The sequence below is a fragment of the Dermacentor silvarum genome, chromosome 8 (assembly GCF_013339745.2).
Source record: "Dermacentor silvarum isolate Dsil-2018 chromosome 8, BIME_Dsil_1.4, whole genome shotgun sequence".
NCBI classification, from domain to species: Eukaryota; Metazoa; Arthropoda; class Arachnida; order Ixodida; family Ixodidae; genus Dermacentor; species Dermacentor silvarum.
Genome location: NC_051161.1, coordinates 78728105 through 78747432, shown reverse-complemented (window position 1 = coordinate 78747432; position 19328 = coordinate 78728105). Strand labels below are relative to the sequence as shown.

Sequence of the window (19328 nt, the reverse complement as noted above, 5' to 3'; positions counted from 1 at the left end):
TGATGCAAATACGACAATGGCAGGACAGCGCATTGCTAAGGACGGGATGGCGATGACGGGATGGCGATGACGGCTTGAAGAAAGAGGATTGAGTACAACGAAATCACAACAGAGTAACAAGCCAGAGTGAACACGACGGAAATATGACGACGAGATGGCAACTAATGAATGATCACAATGGCACGAAGGCGATGGAAAGACGACATAGACGGCGCCGTGTTGGCGTTGGGGCTCACGTCCGCTCTTACGTACGTATGCATCGCCTGCCGCTGGGGATGTCTCAATATAAATTATATCCGGTGTTTGCACTATGTCTAGAACTGGCGAAGTATGCAACACTGTATGAAGACAAACGTATGTCGGCGCTTAATGACGACCAATGTATATCAACGACGGTGTGACAACGATGGCATCACGACAACCTGATGATGATCCTTGCCGCTACTGGATGATGTTGACCGCCTAGCACATTTTTTCGCGCCTAGATCAACTTCTCAAAGTACAAGCTGTGGGCATGATGACAATGAAACGACGACAGTGGAATCGCTACGACAGAAAGACGATGGTCGAATGACCATGATGACATGACAACGCAAGAATGATCAAAAGTAGGGGTATAACGATAACAGTGGCGTCCCTGTGTATAAGCTATTCAGCAAGACAACATCCAACTAGCAGTATAGCAGCAGCTGCACCTAACAGAAACTGCGGGAAAGTCGAAAGAAAAGGTGAAGAAAGCTTCGCTTTAAAAATAAGCCAAGTGGAATGTGTCATCGGAGGCTGAAGTTGGTAATGAGTTATCGAACTTGCTTATTAAGATCAGGGTGTTTTGTCTTAACAATGCTGTTAGCCACGGCCGCGCTCTTATAGCGATCCTCATGCTTCTTAGGTGTTCAGTTAGAAGACCCGTCAGTCGTAGGTCTAGCAGTTTCTGATGTCGCATGCAAATTTATCGACAGAAATCGATTTCTGACTGGCATAACAGTGTGCTCGAACCATTTCCTAATACTTGTCATTTGCATTACATATATGAAAAAGGAGTGGCAAAACATTTAAGCTGATGGCTTCATATGAGCTTACGTGATGTTCGCTGGCTTCACTATCATAAACGCGTAATGCAGCATTCACAAACCCCGTGCCGGCAATCATGTGGCTGCACATTCTGAAATTTTCTTATTTCCAACATTTTCTCGTTGAAAAAGTGAATTTGTCACTAACGCATTGCCTTTATAGGCACAGCGAAGAACATTTAGAAGAAAGCGGGGAGCAAATGAACGTCATCAAAGAAGAAGGAATGTCAAGCAAGGTAACTAAGTTCTAATTCTGCTTAGTCAAGCAGGGTTGCTTGCAAACCCAAGGTATCACGGTTACAATCTGAAAGCGTTATGGTGTAGGTATTATCTACACTGACTCGGCGGATGGCAAATCTACGCTTTTAGCTTCTATGAGTTTCAAACGCTGCTTTTATGGTGGCGCCGTACATATAACACTGAATCCATGGTGGGAAACAATTAGCAAAGGCAGAAAATGTGGACATATACTTGGGCACGTGCAGTCGAGTGCAGAAGTCTGGGGATCAGAGGTGCTGCTAAATATTTTATTTCTTGGCAGCCCAGAAATAAAGGTTGAAATCAAGTGGTGCTGTCTAGGTGCGCCTTTTTGAACAGCATAATACATTAGGACAATTTCAGAGTTTCGCGACTGGGCTAGAAGAAATAATTTTCCTTTTTTTTTTTTTTGCTAGTGCTGTGGTCTCTAGACTTTTGCTCTCGACTGTACAATGAAGCTTTATTTGTTTGTTCTTCTTGGAAAAGTTATTTGAAGCAGTCGAAATTAAAGTGCATTTACTAACTATTTTGTCACTCTAGACTCTGCCACTTCGAAAGTTTTCGCTTGTGCTTGCGTGAAGAAGCAAACTTTTCTCTTGCCCTTGTTTCTAATACCTGACCACTTTTGGAAATGTACTGCCATAGGATTAGTTACGAAATTATCTATCACTTACTGAGGAAAATATTAAAAACAGTACCAGGTCTCTTATTGCCTCATTATTACAATCATTTTAATTAATTATAGGTAGGGTTCTTGGCTTTCGGGTAAATGACAAGCACCCCTCATTTTTGTAGCCAGAGCATGCTTTTTCAGAATTGGGTGAAACCCCATGTCTCCCCGACGTTTGCTGTTTTGTAAAGGACGATAATCAGTACACGTGTTGCCAGACTAATGAACACTGCTCACATTGCGTGAGGCAGGGGTCAAGGCATATTGTATTAGTAATATTATTTAAACTATAAGTATGATATATAGAGCATAAAAGGCGCAGTTTCGCCCGAAAGGTGAAGCGTCTGTAGCGATAGGAAATTAGTGGACAGCTATACAAAGTAAGGGTAGTAGTTTTATCGGCCGTATAAACTTGTAAACATAGGCACACTAATTAAATTAACAAGCATGGTGTCACGCGCGCAAAAGCAAACATGAGCGCTTCTCGCCCGATGACCGCGGAAACTCGATGTCAAAACGCTGGAGTCAGTCAGTGCGGCAGCAGCAGCCAGCGAATTTAGCTTTGAGCCGGCACTCGCATCAACGCGATCTTAGCCGCGAAAACACAGGAAGGGCGGACTCTGCCCGCGCCGCAGATGGCTTTCAACATACAGCCGTGCGGGCCCGCGCTCGCGACGCGTTGCAGTACTCATTGTGCTACGGCGACGGCCATCAATTCGTTCACTAACTTGGGTATTTATGTATACTAGATCTAGCCCTAGGAGTGTTAGCCAGCGCCACACAGAACCATGGTGGGCGGTTGTGCAACATCGCCATCCGGCTAAAAAGGATGCATGTATCTATCACGTGACTAGCTAAATCAGGCTAGGTGACTATTTGTCGCCACCACGTTTCGAAGAGGATGTCAATAGAAATAATCTTCATCATTGTGTAAATATAGGCAGCCATTGTTTTACTGGTGCCCCTGCATTGCCCTCAGGCATGATGAGCTGCTCAGGTAGAGTACCGCTATTAGAAAAATTTCACCGCCAATTACGATACTCCCTGATGCGAATTTTGAACGCAGCTGTTAAGGTGTTTTGAATTCGCGATATATTATGGCAAATAATTTGATTCTGAACGCAGGGTGCTCTCGGCGGCGGCGCAGAGCCTCTGGTCGGGCAGCTCGTTTAGCAGCAGCGGAAGACGAAGAGTTTCCACCGGTTGCTTCGCTCATTGTTCAGGAAGAAAGCGTGAACACAGGAACGCGTGGCTCGCGCGGAGAGAATTCTCTAGCGGCGGCACCGCAGGCAAAGTAGCGCATGCGCAGTGGATTCGAAGAGCATGTCGCCGGCACTCCACTTTCCTCCTCGCCCTATCGCCATACCCTCCACCGCTTCAGGCCTCATGGTTGCCCTTTCTCTCCCACTTTCCCCTCCCTGTCGGCGCTGAGCCGTGCTCCCTCAAGGGCTGCAGAAGATAGCGCCAACCTTTCCCTTTCCATACAAACTGCTTACTACACGGTTCCGCTGCACTCTCCTCTCCACTTTCCTACTCGCACCTATCTGCTCTCTCCGCTATTTTCCTCACCCGGTACCCGCCGCGTTCGCTTTCATCTTTCGCTGTGCTCGTTCGCTCGGTTACGTCGGGAACGCCAACGCTCGCCGCACGAACGAGCGCCTAAGAGCTGCGCTCTAAAGAAAACCCCCCTTACGTGTCAAGGCAATCATGCATGCATTAACATAAAACAAATGTAACGGAAGTACTATTTCAAAGCGACACAATTTAGGTAGCGTTGTGTCGCTCAAACCAAAAATATTCAACACTCTTGTTGATGCCTCTTCTTCCAAATAGGCGCACAGATAAAAAAAAAACAGCAGGTAGCAACTGGTGTAATTCTAAAGAAATCTTTTTTGGTCTTGCCAATTAGGATATTCGCTTTAACGAAAAGAAATAATAAAGCTACACCTGCATGCACGAGCTTAGGGGTGAAGCTTTGTGGGGCTTAATCAGTTTTGAGACTTTCATTATAGACGTCAGTGGGCCGGCAATTGAACGCCGGTGAACACGCGTTCAGAACTGGACAAGTAACGTAAAGCGGAAAATGCAAATAGAATGAAAAAAAAATGAGCTTCAAAAGAGCGCAGAATACTTCTGCAACACATTCAGAGCCGATGATTTGTGACGGTACGTCCCATGAGTGGGTTGGTGAATGATTAAATGTCGGTGGACATGACTATCTGAGCAGTAGCAACGTGTGAATGTAGGCAATTTAAATTATGTTAGTTCCATAGTTACTTAAGCAGCTCCATCACTGTGTTAGCACAGTCGTAATGAGGGTCTTGTGTAACCTTTACAACTTATGGTCTGCGTTTCTTTCAGGGATTCTTTGAAATCGTGCGAGCGTACTTCAAGTACTCTGGTGCATGCGCACCGGTGGCACTGTTATCCCTGGCAGCGAGTGCCGTATTTGTGGCCTGTCAAATGCTTTGCATTAAGGCGTGGGCGGCGACGATGATAAGCGACACCGCAAACACAACGCACTCAGGCCGGAGCATTATTCGTTGGCTCGCCGTGTTTTGCATTGGAGATGGTAAGTCAGTTTAGGTTGAACGACTGAACTTTATACACAAATGGGGCCAGTCAAAATTAGTACGAAGCTCAAGTACCGATACGATCCAGTGCCTAATGATGCATGTGTAAAAATATTGAAAAAAATGCTTCTTTATTTCTGCGTCTTTTTTTCTGCAATGTTCGCATATATTTGCTATACAGATAAGGTGACAAAGGTGGCGTACCAAAAGGGTTTCCGGATCGGATACTTGAATCGTCGCAATATACAGATTTAAGAAAATCTCTGCGCACGGCGACAGTATACTGGCTTGGTCGAACAAAAAGCTTTGCGAACTCTGCCCGGGGCTGGGCTTTCTTGATCGCCTTCCTAGTACGATTTCTCGGCGCTCACTTTCATGAACTTCTTTCCTACAGCTACCATAACCTTTTCTCCTCCTCGTATTCCTCGTTGTAGGAACGTGCGAGGTACTTATTGCTCTATTTTTTTTTCGTCCCTTTGCTTTATCTCTCCGCTATTGTTTCCATGTTTCATTTCCCCTTACCCTTCTCCCTGTGCAGGGCAGCAAACGAGAATATCTTACGGTTAACCTCTTTTCCCACCCCATTTCCATGCCTTTCATTCCTGCTTTTCCTACTTCTCCTCCAATCTCTCTCTTTCTCTATTTCCTTAACAATGTCAATTTGTTTCCATGTCTCCGTTGCCGCAGCGATCGCGGTCACGTGGGTACTTGGTGTATGCCAGAACGAAAAAAAGAAAATCAAACGAAAAAAAATTACACCATCTTCCCGTAGGGGAACCCTGAGTACTATGCGAAGCAGCCATGGGGTCGACTCAAGTTCCCATTAGTTTTCAAATCGGCCTGTCGCCGCTGCCGTTTCGTGGCAGCGGCTCGAGCCCTCTTCTCCGCGGCGCTGTCCACGGCGCTGACACTGGCGTTGACGCTGGCGCTGTCCGTGGCACTCATCGTGGCGTTGCGGGAGGAGAATGAGAGGACGAAGTGAATGATGATGAGTGGGCGAAGCACCTGGGGATCATTCGGGCAAAACGCCGGAAGCGTTCTCCGGAAGCCGGAAGCTGGCTTCCGGAACCGCAGGTGAAAGCGGAAGTGGAACCGGAAGCGTAACTGGAAGCGGACGCCGCACGGCGGAGGGAGGGAGATAGGGAGTGACATAGCCCCAAGCATAAGATGCTTCGCATCTAAAATTCCACCTCCATTCCACCCTGTGAAAGTGAATGTACAGCTAAGCTCTTGTCGACGTTGCACAAGCGCCACCATCACAAGCCGTCGCACCGTGGAGATGAATGCACGTTCACGACCTCATTTGCGCCCTTTCCGTTGGTGCTTCAACGCCTCGCTGTACGTTCGCGGCGTCCATACGCTTGTGCGTCACCCTCGTTCACGAAGTGAAACATACCTCACTGTAACTTTTAGGGGCAAAGCTCCTTAGGGTCGAGCCTTGTCCCTTGTCGCGCTGTCGTAGCCACGCTAGTGATCGCCGCTCCCGCTAGAGGCGCAGCTGTGCTCTCTTTCTCGACGCGCGCTCTCTCTCTCTCTTGTCCGTAGCTAGGGGCCCTGCGGTGCACAAGGACTATATAAGCGCTGTATATACTGTACACATGTACAGTATATATATATATATATATATATATATGTATATATATATATATATATATATAGTATATGTACGCCACGCACCGTCTTCCGGTTCCGGAAGCCGGAACCGTAAGCCAGCTTCCGGAAGATGGAGAACTCTTCCGGCGTTTTGCCCGAATGATCCCCCGGCCGGTGCTTCGCCCGCTCATCATAATTCACTCCCTGGATATGCGGTGCTTTTTTTTAACAGCCTTGCCCTGATGTCGATTACGGTCGCAGCCCACGCTACGCGACCGATGCAACGGACAGAGCGCCCACTAATCAAGGACAGATACATCGTGTGCACACGTTTATCATCCGCACGCACAGGTGCGCTGGAGTGCAGAATATATCCTCACTCTAGTAGACCCTCCTCCTCCTGGCGTAAGTGCGCTATTGAACTAATTCAATTTCTCATAGTAAAGCTGTGTAAAACATATAGCTTCGGTGTAGAAAGATGCGATGAAAGGGATCCACTATAGTTTCAGAATTTGCCTTCTGCGTGATTCATAATTTCTCCATCGAGAGAGACATCGTTTATATTGCCGTTTTGTTTAGAATTAGCCCTTAAAGTGAATACGGGACCACACATTAACATTTTATCACGCAATGAGCTTACGCAGGCGTGTGTATCGACGATGAACGCTCAGAATTTTATTGCTACAGTAGCTCTAGTTAAGAATGCAATCGTGAATTACAGACTTCTGTCCTGCACGAGCCATGTTCCACGCCCTTAGTTGACTGCCAGATAATCCACTAAGACAATGGAAAATGTTAAGACTTCAAAGCGCGCACAGTAAGCAAAAGAAATTTAATAATAACGAAGCACGCGCCATGCACAACCATGGGCGCCCGCAGAACATTTTCCATGGTGTTCAACATACCGAATATTAATTATAATATGAGTAAGTTCTTCCTGCTCGTCCAAAAAAAAAAAAATGTTCTTGCGTTGTTCTCAGGGTGTGTTTTGCCTAAAAAGAATAGAAAACGTTAATTGAAGCGGCACTGCCAGCCCTCCCACCTTTTACTCTAAGTGCAATAAAACTTTCTTTACATTATAAAAGCGAAATATCAATGCCGAGAGGGTACTGTCATCTAATAACCTTCACGGAGGTGGAGGCGGTATACCCCGAAACGAATCAGCTAATTAGAAGGGTCTTGCTTGATCCTCGGTGCCTTGAAGCGACGCCAGGTAAGGTAAATAGGTTTCTTCCGAATTGATGATTAGAAGCTTCTTGTAAATCAGCCAGTGGCTTTAGGCAGAAGGGCGCACAAATTCACGGAGGAAGCTTGAATTTGCCTTCCTTTGGCCCCTCTTGCGGACGCCCATGATCGCAACGCTTTTCAGGGAAGACAGATATGTTGGGTCTAAGTGCTCTATACAGCTGTGGCCTTTTGCAAAATCATCCGGTAGCCCAGTAGCCGTCATTCAGACCCGATGATACGCGAATTCTCATTGCCGCATTCCATACGATCATGCCATTTTCGTACGTTTCTACAGTTATCCTGAGGCTCGCCGGGGGCACGCTGTTGGCTCGTGCCAATCACCACCGCTCCCTGAAGCTCCACGCGGACATGCTGGAGCGGGTCGCCGGCAGTGCGCTCTCTTTCTTCGACGCTACGCCGAGGGGCCGGATCTTCAATCGTTTCGCCACGGATCTGGAGATAAACGACACTCGTGTATTTATGTTCTTCAAGCAGTTTCTGCAGAACCTCTTGTACGTGTTCGCCCGTCTCGCTGTGATAGGGACCCAGGTGCCCTTCGTCTTCGGCCTTACCGTTTGTGCAGAGGTTATTTTGCTATTTTGCATGGTGAGTTCAACTAAAGTACCCGTCTCTTGATGGCTCATTTTTTTAACTCTCGCTGCGCTGCTGTTGGGTACGAAAATTCTGTGAAATACGCACGAAGTCCTTATGTCATTTGGAACATGTAATAAATTGAAATAAATTGAATATTACGCGCCGATGAAGCAAACGTGATGTCCACCAAGTATTAGCGTGTCGAGATAGTGGTACCCTTACACTTTGCTGCCCTACAAGGACGTTTCGGTCTTTCAGAGTGTTCGAAGAATGGGCAGCTCAGAAAGCATTATATAGCGCATAGCCATTACAAATCAGAATAATGCGGCTTCGCCAAAGAACTGAGGCGGGCCCGGAAACGTGAGCGCGTCGGGTAGTTTGTGGAGAAAAAAAAGAATTACTATGGAATACTCATTGCAACTGTAGAGTGCTTGTAACGGATTAGGGGTGCGGCTTCCCGAGCTGCACATGAATATGATCTTCCTAGTCTGTGCTACCATGACTCTCCAAGTACCACTGTCTTTCCTCCAATGGCTGCCTAGCGGTTCGTTATTTCCAATACACAATAGATCATGCTAGAAGCTGTTCTACAGTTCATCTGGAGCACAGTCCTACAGGATATTTATGGAAATAACGTCGGCCGCGCAACTGCGTTATAGCGATTAATATACGATGCACTCAACGCGTAAATGTATCTTCGTAAAATGTATAATTTAGTCTACAACAGCAATTTAGCGAGGTAAAAAGAACTACATAATTTCAGATTTTCTGGTGTTTTTGAAGGCTCTCGGATCTGGCCACCTTTTCAGTGCACCTAGTGTGTAGGGTGAGAGCTGAGACGGTGAAAACGAAGGAGCGTGTAGTCGCTTCGTTTGAGCGGTGAGATATAAGGTATGTGCACGGCCTGGGAACAGAACATTTTGCACATTCTTTAAAACATTGAAGTAATCGTTGAGGTATTCCTTTACTTATGTGTGTGCAATTTCTCTGAAAACCAGGGAAGGACGATTTGGCATCACCTAAGCGGTGGTTTATTGAATTACTTTCGTGGGGCATTCTTGTCTACCGGCATTCTCACAAAGTAAAAATACTTACTGCAATTTGCTTGCTTTTTTTTTTCTTTTGTAGGCATGTAGCACGTGGTTATGCAGCATTTTATTTTTATTTTTCTGCTATAAAATAATGCCACTCGCCAAGTAAATGAGTACGCCAAGTTCAGGAACAATAAATGAACTCTAACGTAGTGCTAAGTTCCTTTGTGGCAGTAACACTACAACGCACACAACTCTGCTTCGGATAAATGGCCAGAGAACTCTAGAATACGTAGCTTTAAAAGAGAAAGTGACTTACCTTGCATAGGAATTACCATCATTACCTTTCTTTCTTTAACCCTTCCAGCCCCAAATTAATTCTGTTCAATGTAAAAAAATGGTCTTTACAACTTGAGATGTGCATGATCGCAGTAGCTAAAAAAATTTAAAAATCTCTGCTCACACTTTTCATTCGAAACTTACGTAATGATTTCAAATGGAATCAGTGGGACTTGGTGGACTTGAAATGCATCGTTTCAAGCAATACGTGAAAAGTCTATTTTAGATGGAACTCTTTGAAGCAATTATTATTATTATTTTTTGTTGTTGTTGAGGCAGAGGTGTGTGCCACACTTCGCGCACCGAATGCGGGAGTAAGAGCACATTCTTCTGTATTTTTTCTTGTTTGCGCGATGACTTCTTTTTCATCGGACGAATCAATGTCACCTCGAGGTATCAGCTCAAGCTTCGGGACTTCTTTCTTTTTCCCATAAAACTCGCATGTGCTGATTGTCGCCATCTGTTCCGAAAGAAAATGTTTCCGTATTACGGAGGGACTTTCCCCCAAAAAATATTATCTACACGGCATAAGATCATATCAACAGCATAAAATCACAAAAATCAAGCCAAGGCTCCACCAACAATACAGGCTCCTGACGCGATAATGATGAATCGGGTAACACGCGCCCAAAACATGCCGAAGTACGGCATGAAAACGCCGTTTGAGCGCGAACAAACACGCGATTTAGTCACGTGAGGTAACGTCAATGGAAAATGTATCGCGTGAGTAGTCGGGGCCGCTAGGTCCCAATGATTCCATTTGGAATCATCAAGATTTGCAAAGTTCTTCAGTACCTGCAAATACTTTTAGCCAAATAAATTTACTGCGAAAGGATAGCATAACACCCAATAGTCAAAGTCCAAATGTTCGAGACAAAAATAAAATAATTGTCGTACCTCTGCACGGTGAAAAGAAGAGGGAATCTCAGCGAATGGCGGGAACGATGCAAGCGATTCTTTTATTTTTTCGTTCAGAGGTGACAGCACTTCGTTGAGTCTACCAGCTTCCCAGATTATGTCGAGCAAGGGGTAAATAGGAGTTGTAGCTTAAGAACAACCTTCTTTTTTAACCCAAGGGTTGCCCACTAAGCTACAAAATTGATGATCACATTTGGAATCACTGGGCCTTAAAGGGTTAAATTGACCCTGGAACACTTTCTGGAGGTAATAGGAAAACGTTGCCAAACCGTTGCACATGTGAACGTGTGAGCCGAATATTACTGCACTGCACGCAGGAGGGAATGTACAATACCCTGTCAAAAACACTAGAGCAACGCTTGCTCTTTCCCTCGTGATGCCGTCGATAGCTACGTAGCAAGCGGCAAGAAGCGGCCCAAGAAGTACTGTATTTCGTGGTCGGGAGAACATTCTCAATAACTCTATTATTGCTCATTTCGTGTTAAATAAATGAAAAATACGCCACTCTGCGATCTCAAACAGACCAACAAAGTATTTCAACTTCGCACTTCCGGCATACACTCGACAGTTGAGCGTAGCTGCGTCCGCGGCGCCTGTCCTCCGAGGTCGCACCGGCGTTATTGTACATAGCGTAGATGCCGCGGTCGCCGTGGCGTGCGGCGACGAGCATTCTCGCCGGCCACATGCACTGACAACCCCGTGCTCTGATTGGTCCCTGTGGGGTGACGTAGCTCTAGCGCGTCGTGACACGACGGAGCCGGGGCGCACATGTCGCGTTGAGAGAGCGCCGCCCAAGCCTGAACAGGAAGTAGCAGCGTATACAAACAAACAAACAAACAAACAAACAAACAAACAAACAAACAAACAAACAAACAAACAAACAAACAAACAAACAAACAAACAAACCAGCAAACAAACAAACAAAAAAAGAAATGACGAAAAGGCCGAATTTTTGGGCGGGGCCTTGCCCCCTTGCCATTGATTCTGCGGGGCTTTCAGCGGGCTAGCGGAGACGGAAAGAGAGAAGATAAGCCCCGCATTGATGCGACAACTACCTCTAACTGTACTTAAACTTAAGGGATTAGAAAAAAAATATTTGCGGTCGGAGGTTCATGTGCCGGGGTTCTTCAATTAGTTAGAAAAATGTTTCAGGAGAAGGCTATTACTATTGTTAGGATATTTTTTTTTTACTTGTCCTCGTGTGCGAGCTTTCTTTCTTTTTTTTTTCAGCGCTATCTGATACGTGCCACGATGTATGGACGCCTCTACGAAAGCACCCAGTTGTCTCGAGTGCTTCAGCACCTGACCGAGACACTCGAGTGCGTAGGCCTGATGCGTTGCTACGGTGTCATGGAACGTTTCTGCGCTCGGTTCCGCCGAATGTTAAACACATACCTGGAGTCATTCAACCTGTTTGTTTACTGCTTCGCTATAGGCCGCCTCATCAGTACCATCTGCGCCCTAGTGGTCATAGTGCTCACCGTAGCTATAATTGTGGCGCCGGCCCGTGACGACCCAGGTGCTGCTGCAATGGCTGGCCTGTCCCTGCTGTCGGCATTCACGGTAAGCTGCCACAATCTGGAGCAAGCACTGCTTAACTGTATTATTACCGCGTTCGACTTTCACTGTGGACAGTGAGCATTCTGAAGTTAAGGATCAGCCAAAATTAAAGGGTACGAGAAGGAGCATAGGACGTGCAGCAGCTTACATTAGATGTTTGCTGGAAAAAATAAGTGCAGCTTGGGTACGGTCACACACCCGCTCAAGCAGCGCACAGACATGCGTATGGATGCGTCCCAAGCACAGCGTGAACGCCAGGGGCGTTCACGCTGTGCATGAGGGGAAGGACAGAAAAAAAGCGGGAGAGGACAAAAAAAAAAAAAGAATTGACAGACTTCACTGATTCTTTCAGCTCTAAACTGATTTACTCCGGTACTATAGCAGGTTCTTGCAGGCGGCACAACCAACACCACCTAGATAGCACAAGTCCTGTTCACTACAATCCATGACGTCATGATACGTAGCCCGACTGCCATAGAATCTGGCGGAGACGCTCCCGAGTAAGCAACAGTGATCTTGACATCACCGCTTTCGTCAGGCCAGCCTTGGCAATGGAAATTTCGGGCCAGGTAGCATGACGTCATGGATCGGAGTGAACAGGCCTTGTGCTATTTAGGTGGTGTTGGCACAGCCATATAATTAGGAACAACATATTTCTGGTGCGCAGAACCTTGCCTCCCTCATCTACAGAGTGGTTCTAAAATAATTAATTGTTGTACTAGTTGGTTTTTAACAAGTGAACCAGTAACTTAGAGCAATAACTGGCAGCTGGTATCACTTTCACGGTCGTACGTCAATGCTATAGCCGAGTCTCTGTTGCAAAAAGTAAAGCTAGGAGCTAGAAGGGCAAAAGCAGAGTTCCAACGACCGAAGTTGAGGCCGGAGGTTATACTCCATGTGCACAAAGAGTCAGACAAGCCTAAAAAGGTTGCTAACCATCATGGCATACGTCTTGTTTTTTCTGCACCCAACAAGCTTTCGAAGCAGTGTGCTTGAGTTTCCTGCGAGAGCAGACGGGTCTGCCGCACTAGGCATGGGAAGCCCTTTGTCAAGTGCTCCAAAGGGGTGTTGTCTATGCCATCCCTGTTGCACGCTTGTGGCCAGTTGTTTATCGGTCAAACTGAACGTTGCGTGAACGACCGCTTGAGGGAACATGCGCAAAAAAATTAACGAAAAGGAGGATAAGGGCCCACGGCTTAAAAAAGAAAAGAAAAAAAAACATTCGCTGAGATCGTAGCTTTCAATATCTATGAGTTATGAATATTACATGGGTGACAATGCAAATGTGGAGTGAGGATTTTTTGTAAACGTGGCTTCGCAACGTCACATGTGTGTAAGCGAAACACCGTGACTGCCTGCACTTGCTGTGGCGTGGGAGTATTGGGGTGTGAAGGTTTATATGTATGGCGGAGAGCTCGGGATCGGCCAGGACAGACTTCTTCTCCCGCCACCCTCTGCAGGAAAGGCTGCTGCCGGAGAAGGGTCCGGCACCACAACAGATGTACTGGTTAATTAGTTCTGTTCTCTGCGGAATTACTCAACGAAACAACAAGCGCTACTTAAATGTCCTCACTGCAACAACTGTATTCCTTCAAACGCATCACTCCTTCAACAAAGAAAACACAGGAAACACCTTTATAGAAGCGTTCGGCTCTTCACTCGCATCTAGAATTCTGGTCGATGCCTTCTGAACATCTAAAAGGCTAAACAAGGGCGTAGCAGTGCCTCTCGCGGTGAAGTAACAGCTTTTGTTGCCATTTTTGCAGGTTCCATTTGCAACGGTGGTGGTCTTCCTTGGCGGCTTCTGGAACGCGACGGGAGACGCTGCTTTCCAGAGGACCCTGGAATATACAGAGTTACCTTTGGAGAAGGTGCGCCTGTGTGATAGACTTCGTTAAACCTACAGCCATAAAAAAGCAGAAAAACGCTTAACCTGGCACTCGGCCGCGCAACGCGTGAAACAGCGAAGCTGGGCGATCGTAGCCCAGCATTTTCCAGAAGTGCGCGCGAACGTTTAATCTTATTACTGATAATGATGATAATTTCTTTTCGCGCGTCTCGGACTTATGGCCGTCACTGCGTATTGCATAGCGCAGCTTGCAACCCCAACACCGCGTTCCAATGCCGACACCGCATTCCAGGAGACCCGCTCCGGGAATGCGTCTTTCGCTCTCTCTCAGTCTCATAGTGCGCAAAACCTCTTCGCCTCGTAGAGCACGAGCGTACAAAGGTGCCAGCTGTGGACGAAGACGACGACGCTCGAACGCCGTCATATGGTTCGCATAAATGCATGTTCTGCAAGCGTGGCTGTATAGCATAGTGGTTACGACGCCCGCTTTGGTATCGGGGGTACGCGGGTTTGAATCCCGCCTCATCAAGATATTTTATTGCGATAGCAATTATATGGACACTCCAAAGCAGATTTCTGCCGTCGGCGTCGCCGTCGTCTTCGCCGTCGCCGTTGCCATCGCAGTCGCCCTGAGGTTCCGTATGACGTCAATGGAGATGAAATCGTCACCGCGCGCCGCCGAACGCTGTATGTGTGAGCGAAAGGGCACGAGGGACGCGCGCTTTCACGGCGAGTGAACCCACGGCGGAGAACAAACGCGCGTTCTGCGCCATGCTCCCTTAAGGGGTGCAGAAGTATACGCGTCTCTTTCCTCCTTTACAATCACCATATATGTAGAGCAAACGCGTCTTCTTCCGACGCGCGAAAGGCCGTGGGGGAGAGGGGGAGGGAAGGGAGGCGACGTTTAGCTGCGGCACCCAGTGCCTATTTATGTCAAAGGCTCCGACAACAGTCACTAACGCCGCACGCATTTTGTGCGAACGCGGGCAAAACGCCGACGCGTCGACAAGTTCTGCGTGTGGCCGGTGCTGCTGCATGTCCAAGTTAATACAGCTGATAAAACTACTATCATTACTCCGTATAGATCTCTACAAATTTGCTATCGCAAATTATGCTTCACCTTTCAGGTGAAACTGCGACCACTTCTTATTTTATTTCTTGGTAGTTTCCTGATACGCACCACAAATTACGGCTGGCTTAAACAGCTTCGCTGTTAAAAATGGGGGCAGCTTCACACTAGTGGTGCGAAGTCTCAGCAAACAGCGACGCTGGCGGCCTTTCCCTAGCTTTACCTTGGCTTTTACAGCGAAGTTGTTAAGGGCTCACTCTTCGTTGGTCGCGTCTGGCAATAGAAAAAAAGCTCATTGGCCATATGCTGTTTGTGCGAAAGCGCGCAAGGCGAGGGACACCCGCTTTCACGGGGAGCGAACGCACGGTGGAGAGCAAACGCGACTTCCCAGTGGAAGGGGAGCGGTGGGCGAGGAGGACGTCGAGGCACCCTAGACTGTGCGTGAGCGTGCCCGCTCTCCCTCTACTATAGGGCTTAGAATATATTTTTCTAGGCACTGTACCTCTACGGTGCATGCGCGAAGCCCTGCCGGCTTCTGCCGCCATTGCCGCCGACTCTCTCTGGGCTCTCACCCGCCTCTCCCCTAACAGTGTCGACAACAGCGTTTAGCCTATGCCTCCTTGGTTTAGCCGTTCCGTCACGTGGTCATCGTTTTGACAGCGGTTGTGTGCGGTCACGCAAACAACACACACAACTGTTGTCGACAGCGGCGGCGTTTTCCCCTCGTTCGCACCGAACGCGCGGCGTTGGTGACGTGTCCATGAAGAATGTGCCAACCTTTGCCGTAGACCCTATGGCAGTGTACCATAGCGACCATAAGGCCATGGTCCCTGTGGTCACTAAATAAATGAAAACCACTTCATCATATATATTTCTCATTCTTTAATAGTTCGAATAACGAATCGCACCATCACATCTTAATAGTCATAATTATAAATACATAATTCCCACCATAGTACAGCTTCGCTGGTCTTCCATCTCCACCCCAGTGGAAGGGCTGGGATTATTTCTTCTTAGCTTTAACTTGGTTCTATCTTAGCTTTAACTTGGTTCGATCAGCGTTAACTTGGTTCTTCCTCGAGCGTCGTCGTCTTCTTCCACAGATGGCACGTTGGCTCACCTCGGCGCAACCGCGCGAACGCGCTCGTGGCATTGCTCCCGCGTTCGTCGTCGTCGCCTTCTTCCACATTGGTTCCCTTGCCGCTCATCATTCCAGCGTAGAATTTCACTTCGCTTAAGCAGTGGGACGCGTAGAGCTGCTACCGACGCCGACGGCGTTTCCCCGCGTTCGCGCCGAACGCGCCCGGTGTCCGTCACTGCCGCCGATGCCTGTGGAGGCGGCGCGGCAGGCAAACTCATAAGGCAAAGTGTGTCTCCGCGCCTCGGCGACGCGGAGCTGTATACAGTAAAATACCACTTGAACGAACGTCAGTTAAACGAACTATTCAGCTGTACGAACTTTTTTTATTGCGATAGAAATTATATGGACACTCCAAAGCGCATTTCTGCTGTCGGCGTCGCCGTCGCCATCGCCATGAGGTTCCGTATGACGTCAACGGCGATGAAATTGTCGCCGCGCTCCGGACACTGTATGTGCGAGTGAAAGGGCGCGAGGGACACGGGCTTTCAGGGAGCGAACGCACGTCTGAGAGCAAACGCGCGTTCTGCGCCCTGCTCCCTGAAGGGCTGCAGAATTAAGCGTATCTTTCATCCTTTACAATCACCATATACAGAGAGCAAACGCGACTTCTTCCATCGCGCGAAAGGCCATAGGGGGACGAGAGGAGGGAGGGGAGGCAACGTTTAACTGCGGCACCAGATGCGTATTTATATAAAAACGTTGCGAGGCGAGAGGGTGGGTAAGATTTCCGACACTGCTCGACGAGTGTCCCATTCTGATCTCGTCGAAAACCTCCGAGCCGCCCCCAGAGGCACCGGCAACCGTCACCAACGCCACACGCGCTCGGTGCGAACGCGGGCAAAACACCAAAGGCGTCGACAACAGTTCTGCGCGTTGCTGGTGCGGCTGCATCTCCAAGTTTATACAGCAGATAAAACTACTATCCTTACTCCGTATAGCACTCTACTAATTTGCTATCGCAATTGATGCTTCGCCTTTCGGGTGAAACTGCGACAATTTTTTAAATCCCCCGCCGAAGCGCCATTGGACCCAATGCTAACGCATTTCAGTTTTACCGAAATATATTACAGAGCGCATTTCAGTCCCACGAACATATTTTGTGACACCATCCAATGCCTCCCACGTCATATTGATCACAAGTACAACCGCACTTTCTGTAGCATAGCTTTTACTGTGGCCTTCGCGATAAGTTCCGCCATCGGCACGCCACCGGCACCCATCGCAGAGGCCACTATTTTACGCCGATAACGGCGCTTCATACCAGGTGACGAACAGTCGGACCCCTTCAGCTTTGAACGGGATTGGTTGGCTAGGTACGTATTTTCGTAACCAAACGGAGCCACAGCCGCAGTGGCAGCTGCAGCTATGGAGAAAGGAAAAATATAGGAGGTAGCATACTGCAACGCAATTGTCACCGACTGTGGTGCCCCAACACGTGATGAAAACGTCAGAGCACGGAGGACACGTGAGAGCACGCGGTAGGTTTTAGTACTCCCAGATGATTTGGCCACCACTGATGGCTACACGAAGCGTTCGCTGGCCAAGGCTGGCTGCGTGATGTAATGCTCCCTCCTATATCTTCCTTCCTCCATGGCTGCAGCCTTATCCCTGCAACCACGTGCTTGTTATAAGTGCCTACTTGTTCGGCCCACTTAGTCGACACACGTGTCAGTCACATCCAAGTTGAATTTCTCCCGCTAAACTGCACGTCAGTTCTGCAGCCTCTTGATCACGGCATCATAAAAAAATGTAAAGGTGCACTACAGGAAGCAGCTTGTACAGCGCGTCCTGCTAAATCTGAGAATGCAGAAGCCTGGCCCAGTCAACGCGCGACAGGCAGCACAAATGCTCACAGGGCCTTGGTGGACTGTGAGTAAAACGACGATAGCGAACTGCTGGAAGAAAGCATGCTTCGTCACTGCAAACTTACCTCTAGACGCTAATCATCAAGACGAGGAGCATGACACTGATGACAGCACTGAACGCAGTGGCTCGAAGTAATTGTCTGAAAGACTGGGTACAGACAGCGCTTTGCCTTTTGAGGACTATGTCACCTGTGACTCTCGCGTTGAGACATGCGCCACTTTGTCTATGCAGAAGAAGTTGTAGCGAGCGTCCTACCTCAGGAAGTAGAAGAGGAGGATGAAGAAGTAACCTTTGTAGAGGAACCACAAAGACTCTCTGTATATATCTTGTAAATATAATTTTCCTATCCGTTTTTGCTACTCTCATCCCGGTGGCATTTTGGTGGAAGGTGCGCGGTACCCACACGGTACAACGGAGCTCCGCAGCGGCCGACGCTTGGCTTTATCCACGATGGCGGAAGAGGTGTCTGCGCCCACCGAGGCGGCTGCAACGACAACGGTAGTCCTGGTTGAGCTGTAAGACCCAGGCACATTCTGCGGGACTGACAACGTCGACATCGAGGTCTGGCTACCTCTATACGAGCGTGCAAGTAGGAATAATCACTAGGATGAGACGATCTTGTTGGCAAACATATTATTTTACCTCAAAGGAACCACGAAGGTGTGGTTTGAGAATAATGAAGACGGACACGTGGCCCGCCATTGTACCAGCCGGTGGTATTGGTATCAGGCTCCCTATGGAAACAACCGTCGCCCCGACATGGATCATGGCCGATTTAAGCCCTACCACGAGTATCCCCAAACCACCGCTGACGGCGCTCCCTCCATGCCGTATCGTCGTTCGCCATCCCCACGTGGTCACGAGTCCCCTTCGCCGTTGTCGCGTCGACAATCACTCGCTCACCCCAATTCCGCCGCCCTACGTCGCCGATTGAACGACTCCCTCGGGAAAACTAGACGATGCAGCTCCCAGAGGTGATGCTGCATCGACGACCCGCCTGCCAAACCTTCAGACCAGACGGAACCTGATAGACGTTAAACTGAATGACGCACATGTCGCTCTAGTGGATGCGGGGGCTCAGATATCAGTGATGAATTCGGAGCTTCGTCGTCGCCTTAAGAAGATTCTAACACCACCCACAGTACCGCTCATTCGTGTCGCCGATGGCGGAACGTTTCCCGTGCTAAAGATGTGCTCCGCGCGAATAAGTGTTTCTGACCGATCCGCAAGCGTACTACTTGCCGTGCTCGCGAAATGCTCCCATGACCTCATCCTCGGTATGAATTTTCTGTCTGCCCATTCTGCCCTTATTGACTGTGCAACCGGCTTGCTTCAGCTAGATCTACCGTGCTACCATGACGCTCCTATACTACACGGCAACCGCGCTTGTGCTCAGTGGATTACGTTCGTATACCTCCTCAAGCCGTTGTGTATGTGAAATTCCGGTCTCTTTCTCCCGTTCCCGATGGCGATTACATCTTGACCGCGATGGTTGACGTCTTATTCGGCAAAAACATCGGTCTTCCTCACACCCGTATTAGAGTTACGGATAATCGCACGTCTACCCATA

The 19328-nt window shown here is 48.2% G+C and overlaps 1 protein-coding gene across 1 annotated transcript in view; it reads left to right on the top strand.

Annotated features, from left to right (window-relative positions):
* LOC119462223 (ABC transporter C family member 3-like) overlaps positions 1-19328 on the top strand; it is an 87774-nt gene that overhangs the window by 43765 nt on the left and 24681 nt on the right. The window contains exons 12-17 of the mRNA XM_049672894.1: positions 486-499; positions 1122-1306; positions 4360-4570; positions 7687-7997; positions 11504-11836; positions 13600-13704. Coding sequence (XP_049528851.1) covers positions 486-499; positions 1122-1306; positions 4360-4570; positions 7687-7997; positions 11504-11836; positions 13600-13704 — 1159 coding nt within the window. The remainder of the gene's footprint in view (positions 1-485; positions 500-1121; positions 1307-4359; positions 4571-7686; positions 7998-11503; positions 11837-13599; positions 13705-19328) is intronic.